At 43.6% G+C, this 10,504-nt stretch overlaps 1 protein-coding gene across 1 annotated transcript; it reads right to left on the bottom strand.

The window, feature by feature from the left end:
- Positions 1-573: 573 nt before the first annotated feature.
- RASL11B (RAS like family 11 member B) lies at positions 574-5,298 on the bottom strand. Its single transcript, XM_072620770.1, has 4 exons — positions 4,950-5,298; positions 4,322-4,378; positions 2,838-2,914; positions 574-2,099 (listed from the first exon to the last, which is right to left on the bottom strand). Exons 1-4 carry the CDS (start codon positions 5,107-5,109, stop codon positions 1,629-1,631), a joined length of 765 nt encoding a protein of 254 aa, XP_072476871.1. The 5' UTR covers positions 5,110-5,298; the 3' UTR covers positions 574-1,628.
- Between the last annotated feature and the right edge of the window lie 5,206 nt (positions 5,299-10,504).

Below are 10,504 nucleotides of genomic sequence, written 5' to 3'. Positions count from 1 at the left end.
GGATACACTGCTAGTATGTGTCAAAGGTAGAATTTGAACTCAGGTCTTTCTAATTCCAAGAGTGGCCCAGTTCCCCCATAACAACTGCTTCTCTTCTGGCCGACCTGTTTTTGCTAAAGTGCTGAATTACCACCCCAAAGGCAAAACCTCAAGCAACACTTAGACCCACCCCACCATCTGAGATGGACACAGTGACCTGGAATAGTTTAACATTCAAACCTAGTGACAGAGTGTGAATGGAAATGACTCCAGAAGTAGCCACAGGTTATTGGCCAAAGACTACAAAAAAGTAAAAATCTGGCCTGCTCAGACGTTAGGTATAATCCATCAACTACAGGCTTACAAGAGTGCCATATTACCTTTGGTGGGATGGGGGGCATGTTGAGTCTTAGTACCTTAGAAGGCATCTGCCAAGACATTTGTCACCTGCTTGAAGTTTTCATGGGGTATGGAGAGAGCAAGTGATAGGACATGTTCTATTCTGCTGTGTGACCTGGCAAGCAAATTGTCAGGTGTTCTTGCTGAATGATGTGCAGAAGAGTATGTGAAAAATAAAGATATTGAAGGCAAAAGTCTGTTCATCTAGATGACCTTTTTATTGTACATAAAATAAATTAAATTACAGTTTAAGCAAAAGCACACGTGGCTTTTTAAAGTGCATCTTGTATAGGTTTGGAGGCTGTTGAATCTCCCCCACCTCCATCTGCTCACTGCAAGATGGTGCTTTAGCTTTTAGTCATCAGTCATGGCTCAGCCATGCCTAGAAGTGAGCCCAACTTCAGCACCAAGAGCCCTTTATACAAATGACATCAAAATCAATTAACATGATACCCACTTTTTTTCTTCACCTGATGCCAAAACAAAAGGAAACAATCGGACAGTTACTAATAATTACTAAATATCCATGGCTAAAGCATTTGACTCAACCACTACTTCATTTGGACCCAGCAAATCACACCCATCAGATTTCAAACAAGCATCAAGTAACGATTTTTTTCTTTACATTTGTGTAAATGTGTTTGTCTTACAGAAGACTTAGGCCCAGAAACACAGTGGTATTTGTTCATAGAGAACATTTTGCTCCTTATTCACGAAGGAATTTGGTTGCCCCCTAAATTAGAATGGCATTTTGCAGATTAATTTTTTGTGCTCCAGCATTGGAAACTTAAACTGCCATTACAAAGTTGTTCTGGGAGAGGGAGGAAGTGATGAGAAGATGGGAATGCTCTCCTTTAACCTGTTCTTCTAGTCTTACTGTACATCACAGTGTTTCTGTCTTTTTCCTGTGAAACGACGGTAGACTAGCTTCGAGACAAAGGTGGTAGGTGTGGACAGACACTACAGCACTCACACCCCGTGAGGGGAAGACAACACAGATTATTTCACTGATTCAGAGTCCAACCCTTCTGAACAGCACGGATCCTGCTGGCCACATGCTGGATCCACTTCGTGAACTTGGTCAGAGCTCATCAGTTCTTTCCTGCTAAGAAGACAGCTCTTTCCATTCCTCAGCAGTTCAGAAGGACCCCTCAGCCACTCAGGTTCAGCCCTTCCATAGACCCTGTAGTACCAGACTTCCCTGTTCCAGGACTACTTCCTTGGAAGACCAAAATCTCAAAGTTTTGCCCTCAGACCGAAGTGACAGTCCTCACTTTAGCAGACAGGGCTTGCTTGAACCTTCTCTTCAGGTCCTGCATGTTGGGAGACTTTGGCCTAGGAATGAGAGAGGTTCTCCTCTTCTCTGGTGTGCTGGCCACCTGCTGTTTGTGGCTCACTTCTTTGCACAGGACGTGGAAGGCGTTGTAGACATCATTGTAATTCTCACTGACAGACACTTCATAAAACGTGCAGCCCAGCATGTTGGCCAGCTGCAGTCCGTGCTGAGGCTCCACCTGCTTGATGTGGAGCAGATCGGCCTTGTTTGCCACGATGACAACAGGCAGCCGGGCACCCGGGTGCAACTGCTGGACGTGCTGGTGTAGCTGGCCGATCAACTCATAGCTCTTGTAATCGATGATGGAGAAGACGATCACCACGGCATCGGCCCAGCGAATGCATCTGTTCAGTTGTTCGTTGCAGCTCAACCCCTGTTCGTGGATCTAAAAAAGAAAGGATCATGAAGCAAATTCATGGGGACAGGAAAAAATCCCAGTCTGGTAAACTTAGTCTAAGTCAGAAGAGTCCTTTGGACTCACACCATTGAGAGCCATAAATACAAATTACACTCCCGTACATTTTGGCTTTCTTCAGAATATGTTGATCCAGCTGCATGAAGTTGGAATAAATAACCCTGCAGCTCACTACACTCAAGTGGAAAATTGACCTGCATGGTACTACACGCAGAGAGACTTTGTAGTTCCACAAAATGGGAAATTAGCTGGCTAGACAGTAAGTCTGGGGAAGTGAAGATATGAGCTGGAAGCATTTAAACCTGGATAACTGCCCAGTTCAAGAGAGAGAAGAAGAAGAAAAAACCCACTCTACCACTAGTATGGCTCTTTTGTTCAGAGTAACTTTCCACAATATAAAACTGACTCTGAATCTTGGTGAATACAACCATACATTTGGTTTTTAATGCTGAAGTTTTCAGCTACAAGAATAAACCTCCTTCCCCCATTTCAGGCTTTTCCTTTCCTGGAACAGGTAAAAAGAGGGGGGATTCTGCACCCCAGAATTCCTCAGGCTGTGACTGATTGCCTGCTAAAGAGATCCTCTCAATGTTCCTTTAACTTACAACTTCTCCTCTCGTGGCATTATCTAGAATAAGGACAATGCCACTCTGAGGTAAAGTATAAGCAAATGGATAATGTCTGTGAAACCATATAGAAGGATCTCACCTGGACTCCTGGTGTGTCTTGAACCTGAATTGCCAGGGTTTCTCCCTCTATTTGGACTTGTCTGGTATAAAGGTTACCTATTCAAGGAGAAAAGAAAATAAAAAAGGTTGTCTGTAAGAGAGTTTTCAATGCACACAAAACTAAAAGAAAATAAAACTCCATGCCCAAAGCTCCAGCACTTTGGAATCTTCTTAATGGGCTGAGGAGTTGTTTTTTTAATTGACAAAGTCCATTGACACCAACTAAAAACCAAAGCAATCTGCCAGTGTTTAACAAAAGAATACAGCCTGATATTTATAGGGTCTGGTTTTTTATGACAGGAAACTCATTTGTTTTTAGAGGGTTGACCTCTTCTCAAACTCTGTTTCTATATATGGACAAGCATTTCCTTGTCTATTTCCTTGCTGGAAACCATCAAATCAAAGAATATTAGAGTTAGCAAAGACCTTAGAGATAATTTAATAAAACTCCCTCATTTTACAGGTGAGGAAACTGAGGCTTAAGACTGTGGCTGGTCCATAGTGACACAGCTAATAAATGGCAGAGAACTTCGCCCCTGGGTCTTCTAAAACCAAGTTGAGTGTTCCTTCCCTTGAACCTTAGTGTCTTCTAATGTGTTTTCAGTTCTGGATCACTGCTTGACACACTTATGATTTAAAAACATCTGACTTCAAAACAGGTTAGTTGGATAATTAAAAGCCCAACCCACACCATCCATTAAAATAAACACTTAAAGTAACAATGGCCAAAACAATAACAAGTTTGAAGTTGCCTTGACTAATTTTATGGTAGCTTATAGCTTTCTTGGCATATTAATTACACAGAGGTCCTTCACATGTTTCTGAAGGTTTCCACCAACTTGTAATATAACATGATAGTATACTGGGTATGTGTATGAGTGCACATACTAGTATGTATGTGTGACTGGACCCTAGTTCCTAATGACAAGGATTTAAAAATGTGTGCTCTCAATTATTCAGGCTAGCTCCTCAAAAACAAGAAAATCCAAGTACCACTTATTTTTTTCCCATTTAGACACTACTAGTGAAAGAGGTAGGTTTAAGTTTATAACTACTTTGCTTTGGTATTTGGTTTAAAAGGTCAAATCTGAAAGCCAGCACTACAGGGGGGAGGGCCAGGCTATCTTTTTATGACTCTAGCGAGATCGTTTTGGAGAGTGAGCCTGAGTACAAAGGGTATTTCCTACTGAGGCTCCAATAGTTAAAACATACCAAGGAAAAGGATCCTTTTTGGAGTAAGATGATGAATGAGGCCAGAATGGAATGAGGCCAGATGGCAGGGGTCTGCATGGGGAAAGGATGGGGGGCGGGGGAGAGAAGCAAAATTTGGTAGGAGCTGGAAGTCGAAAATGTCAGAACGCTCACAGACTGCATATTTTTTAAGGACATATTTAACCCATAACAGTAATGGCACCAACCCCAGCATTTTCCCCTCAAACGAGGAACTGTTAATAAGATGCTCACCTGCATTTCTTTCATAGTCGCCAATGAATCGTTTGGTCAGGAATCGTACCACCAGTGCTGTAGGTCAGAAAAGAAAAAGGGAACACGGTTATCCCTTGGAATGACAGTCTAGGTGAAACCCACTCCCTACCTGGGCTGCGAGTCCAGCCTCAGCAAACAGCTTCCCCGGGGAATGGGCGGCCAGAAGCCAAGTGAAATACCATTTTTGCACTTAGGCTGCAAGGTCGTTGACCCCGATCCTTGACCAGAACCCTAATGGGAGAACAGGGAACCAGCAACTCTCTGCTTCTGAAGCTGGACGGGCCATCTAGAGCAGCTCTCTGCCTCTGGGCAGGGCTGTACCAATCCTGAACGGAAAGTAGTACCCACATTTTAAAGAGGACCAGGAAAGCAACTTCACCATTCCCCCAGGTGAATCGTAACAGGCGAGAAGGTATCAGATCAGACCAGATCACGGAAGGTGGGGATGGAGAGAGGGGGCAGAGGTAAGGAGACCGGTAGGAGCTCCCTGGTCTCACTGAGCTTTGCAATCCTTAAAATAAGGAAAGCCTATTATTACTCCTTTTCTCCAAACCACAGTCGGAGGAGCAGGTCTCCTGGACCTCCCAGGGAGGGACACAAGACTCACCGGTCTTGCCGACTCCGCTAGCCCCCACCACAGCGATCTTGACCAGGCGGCGGCCAGACACTGCGCCCAGGCAGCAGTCGATGGAGGCGGCGGCGGCGCTGCCGCTGCTGCCCGGAGTAGGGTACTCGGCGATGGTGCACATGTTCTGGATCAGGCGCATCGCCCCGGCCGGGGAAGGGCTGGACCGGACTAGGCGGGCAGGACTTGTGGGTCTGGGGAAGGGGAAAGACTCCCGGAGGGGGCAGCGGCGGGGGCAGCGGCGGCAGCTCCCGGAGCTCTGCAAGAGGTTGTAGCCACTAAACGCTGCTCGAAAGCTAAAGCTTAGGGGCAGAGTTTGTGGCGACTGGCTCCCAGCGCGCAGGCTATTTTGTGCTGGTTTGGCCCCTCCCTTCGCCGCCCGCAGCCAATCCGGTAGCTAACCTCGGGGAGGCTCCGCCCTCTCTTTTGGGCCGTTGGCTGCATCCCCTCCGCCCTTCTCCCAGCCCCCCGCCCCCTCCCCAGCCTCCAGCCCCTGCTGAAAGGGGGGAGTCCAGTGCTGGGCCCCGTGAGGCTGCTGAGTCTTTGGGGGCTTGGGGAAAGTGGGGCAGCCCAGACCTGGTGCCATACCTCTCCTCGAGGTGAGCAACGTGTGCGTGTCTGTGAGCACCTGAAGAGGACAGTGCTCTCTCAAGCATCCGCCGGGCCGGCCACGGGGAGATGTGGGGGGCGCAGGTGGGACAGAAGTGCGGTGTCCGGGGTACGAGAACGCACGGGTTGGCAGGCTGGGGGTGGAGGTGAGGGGGTAAGGATAGGGATAAGGGAGATGTTATTAAATTGACCCCCCGGCGTAGAAACCCGAGGTGTGTCGCTTCCCACCCACTGCACCCTTCGACGTGGGCATTCTCTGCCAGCTTCCTTTTCCAAAGATGTCCTGTGTCCCTTCCCCCTCCCATAAACACGCGCACATGTAGGCCACTCACTCACTCGTGCATCTGCACGCCCTCACTCACGGGCAGGTACATGCAGCCCGCAGTTCTGCCAAACTATTCATTCCCTGCCCTGCCTGGCTACAAGGACTGGGGGGAGGGGAGGGGAACAGCTGCCTTCCCTTCAGCCCCACCAATTCCCCTTCTCTTTGTGTCAAAGCGCCGTCTTTGTGCGGTGAATCCCCACCTTCCACGCTGTGGTTGGGGTCTGTATGTCTATGCCTTTGTCTCTGTCTCCCTCATTTGGGATGCGATTCCACTGATTAATTTGAAATTAGTTCCTGTTTTGTGTACTGCGTATGCCTTGCATAATGGGTCGGCATGCCGTGGCAATAGATTGCACTAATTACCTTTGTCCCTAATGTGGCATTCAAGCTTGCGCAAAATAACATGCGAATATGAAAGTTTTTCTACAACGTCAAGAGCCTGTGATTAAAAATAAAAAATAAAAGAATCAAGGGAGCAACACTATCTTATTCATTCACTCACCAACAATTTAAGCACCTCCTGTTTACTGAGCACTGCTCTAGGCCCTGGAAGACATAGAAAGATGACCTTCCAGCTTTCTTGGCCACACACAAAATCAAGCCATAAGCAACTCGTCATTTCTCATCCTGTGACACTCTTTTCTGTTCTTTTCCATAAATTCTCTACAGAGGATAGAAATAGGAGACATTCCTTTCATTCTTTTACTATTTTATGGGTACCTCTGCAACACTTGTTCTGTCCACCTGCTCCACTTTGATACATGACCAGTCTACCTTCAGTTTTATTTGTGGGAAATAAGTCATAGTTTCTTAGATGAAGAGCCAGCAAGAATACTAGAGCTCATCTAACCTTCATTTTACCCCAGATCACACATTGACAGGGCAACCCCACTTTCTCACACTCAAACTAGTGAAAATGCTCTTTCTAGTTCTCCTGTCCACGATGTCTTGCTTTTTTGGTCACAATGTTGACAACTTCAAGGCACAAGGTAGGAAGAACTCTTCCCACTGGACATATTCATGAGGTGAAACTTTAAAAGGCTAAGTGCCTCACTACCAAAGACAATTCCTAACTAGTATTCTAAAGCATAGGATCCATAGCAGCACATCATTATCTCACAGCGTAATGGACAGAGTGCTGAACTTAGAATCATCAGAGCCATGTTTTCTAGAAATATTCCTTTGCACAAGTCCCTGAAACTCTCCAAGGTTCTGTAAGATGGAGACAATTATTTTGTCTGCCTTATTTTGGGTTATTTTTGAGAAATTATATATATATGTATATATAGTATATATGTATACATATACATTCCTAATAACCACAGATCACTATACACAAGTGAAATGCTATTACCATTTTTAATGACAAGGGCTTTTAACAGCAAGGTTAAATTCTAGATCATCAAACAAAATTTTGCTAAGAGAACCCTTTCTAGTCCACGGCACCCAAAGTACCATTCACTCTTCAAGCCCTTCCATTGGTGGAACTCCAAGTACTGATGGGATCATGTGGATGCTACTTATACTTTCTCTAACACAATGATTAACTCACGGAATTGCCATGAGAGAAGCAAACTGTAAACTGTAAAGAACTGTATAAGTATGAACTATTATCTTTATTATAGAATATGCTAATATACACTGCCACAATAGCCTTCTTAAGTCATCAGCCTGTGTATTAATTGAATTAAATTCAATTTGATTCAATTTTTAAAATTAAGTACCAACTAGGTACAGAACACAGATGTGAAAAGGAAACAAACCATAGCTAAAACGTTAGTTCTTGTGCAACTGTGGCAATCCAGTCACAGGCATATGATACATATTCAGATAACTGAAATTCAAAATAGAGTATAAGTGCACAAGAGAGATACAAAGTACTCTTTGGGAACTAAGGGAAAGAAACATATCCAACAGAAGGGATCAGGGAAGGTTTTAAGAATGAGGTATCATAAATGATAAGTGCTAGAGAAAATATGGGAAAATCGGAACACTAATGCATTGTTAGTGGAGTTATGAACAGATCCAACCATTCTGGAGAGCAATTTGGAACTATGCCCAAAGGGTTATAAGACTGTATACCCTCTGATCCATCAATACTGCTTCTAGGTCTGTATCCCAAAGAAATCATTAAAAAGGGAAAAGGACCCACATGTGCAAAAATATTTATAGCAGCTTTTTTTTTGTGGTGGCCAAGAACTGGAAATTGAGGGGATGCCCATCAGTTGGGGAATGGTTGAACAAGTTGTGGTATACTATTGTTCCATAAGAAATGATGAGCAGCAAACTTCAGAAAAATCTGGAAAGACTTACATAAACTATTGCTGAATCAAGTAAGCAGAACCAGGAGAACACTGTACACAATAACAACCACATTATGTGATAACTAACTTTGAAGACTTAGCTCTTCTCAGCAATGCAAGGATCTAAGACAACTCCAAAAGACTCATGATGGGAAATGCTGTCCACATTCAGCAAACAACAATGCAAATTGAAGCATATTATTTGTGAGCTCTCTTTCTCCCTCTGGTTTCTTCTTTTTCATGATTCCTCCCATTGGTTCTAATTCTTCTTTACAACATGACTAATGTGGAAATAGGTTTAATATTAAAAAAAAGAATGAGGTAGCATTGAGCTGAATCTTGAAGGATAGGTAATTTTTCAACAGAGAAAAGGAGATTGGACATTACAGGCAAAAAAGAGCAAGGCCATCTTTTCTCTATGTACTTTCTCCCTTTGTGATCAAATTTTCAATTTTTACCTCAATGGGGATGACTCTCAAATTCACATATTCAGTCATAACCTTTCTCCTAAATTTCAGTAACATGACATCTTCACTTAGATGTCATGCCAACACCACAAACTCCACACATCCCAAACAATCAGCTTTCACTCTAAACTGGCCCCTTCTCCCAACACATTCCCTATTTGTGTGTATGTGTTTCTGTATGTGGGAATGCTGTCATTCTCCTAACTGCCCAAGCATTATATTTTGGTCATCCTTGACGTTGTCCTCTTCCTCACTCCCATCCCATCTCTTATCAGTACTTATTAATTCTCTTTTTACAATATCCCTCACATCTGTCCCCCTCTCTTCACCCATGAGATCACAACACTATTTCAGTTCTTCTTCATTGCTCCCTAAGAGTGTTATTATAAGTGTTATAAGAGTTGTTTTCACCTCCAGTCTCTTTCCTATACAAATCTTCCTTCCCTGTACCTGACACCATAGTCTTCCTAAGTCATCAGCCTGATGTGATTTCTCCTGCTCAAAAATTTCTACAGCCTCCTATTCCCTAGAGGATTCAGTACAACATCCTCAGCTTGGCATTTAATGCCCTTCACAGCATAACTCCATCCTACTTTTCGCTTCATCTCCCATCACTCCTATGGTATCTACATTCCAACCAAACTAGACAACTACCTTTTTTCTGAAATGCACTCTGTACTCATCTCTGTCTTTTGGAAGCCTTATCTTTAAGGTTTAAGGAGGTGCCGCCTCTTCTATGAAATTTCCTTGAATCTCCATTCTTCCCTACAACTAAAGATGTCCTTTCCCTCCCCTCCCCCACCCAGGTTTTCTAGAGCATTTTGTTTGGATCTCTCTCCTGTACTTATTCCTCCCCAGCATGTATTATTTTATCTGAGTACATGTTATATTCCCCTAGTGGGATGCAAGCGTTGAAGGCATGAACATACCTCTCTCCCTCCACCCCCTCCCTTTCTCTCTCTCTCTGTCTCCCTCCCTCCCTCTCTGTCTCCCTCTGTCTTCCCCCTTCCCCACTCCCTTTTCTCAGTGCTTAAGACAATGCCTTGAAAATATAATAGCTGCTCTTTGTAGGTTGCAAAGAATTGTACATTGAGGAGATGGCCATCAACAAGTCACAGTATGTGATAATAATAGAATACTATTGTGCTACAAGAAATGATAGAAAAACCTGGGAAGAATGTTATGAACTCATACAAAGTGAAGTTAGCAGAACCAGGAGAACATTGTATACAGTAATAGCAATATTGTAAAAATAATTAACTGCGAAAGATTTGGTTACTCAGATCAATATAATGATCTAAGGGAATGATGAAAAACAGGATGAAAAATGCTATCCATCTCCAGAGAGAACCAATGGCATCTAGGTGCAGATTGAAGCACTTTTTTCAATTTCTTTATTTTTCTTGGCTTTTTTTCCTTGTAATTTGGCTGATATGGGAAATGTGTGATTTCACATGTATAATTAATATTACATTTCTTACATTCTCAAAGGATGAGCAAGGTTCAAGAGGGAGGGAGATAATTTGGAACCCATTTTTTAAAAAAGAATGTTTAAAAATAATAAAGTGTTTTTTAAAAAATAGTAGCTGCTTAGTAAATACTGGTCAAATTATGTTGAATTATATAGTGGAAGGAGAAGACTGGGAGAGAAACAGAGGGGGCTCCAACATGCTTATGCTTTCAAGGATCTCATACCTCAGTGTGGGCATTTCCTCCATTGACTCAGACAGTAACCTTTCCAGGATTCAGCTGATCCCCTTTAGAAGTCACTGTGACTTCTGTGGATCATGTTTCAGCCAACCTTGTGAAGAGCCTCTTTGCCCTTATTTGGAC

The sequence above is a fragment of the Notamacropus eugenii genome, chromosome 6 (assembly GCF_028372415.1).
Source record: "Notamacropus eugenii isolate mMacEug1 chromosome 6, mMacEug1.pri_v2, whole genome shotgun sequence".
Taxonomy (NCBI): Eukaryota; Metazoa; Chordata; class Mammalia; order Diprotodontia; family Macropodidae; genus Notamacropus; species Notamacropus eugenii.
The sequence above is the reverse complement of the archived record's forward strand: the minus strand, read 5'-3'. Positions and strand labels throughout refer to the sequence as shown.

What these genes read in the sequence shown, in the direction of transcription:
- RASL11B (XM_072620770.1), bottom strand. Translation starts at nt 5,109, where the DNA reads ATGCGCCTGATCCAGAACATGTGCACCATCGCCGAGTACCCTACTCCG. An exon ending in TAGCGGAGTCGGCAAGACCG is followed by an intron (nt 4,379 to 4,949) that starts GTGAGTCTTGTG and finishes TCTGACCTACAG; the next exon opens with CACTGGTGGTACGATTCCTG. An exon ending in CGACTATGAAAGAAATGCAG is followed by an intron (nt 2,915 to 4,321) that starts GTGAGCATCTTA and finishes CTCCTTGAATAG; the next exon opens with GTAACCTTTATACCAGACAA.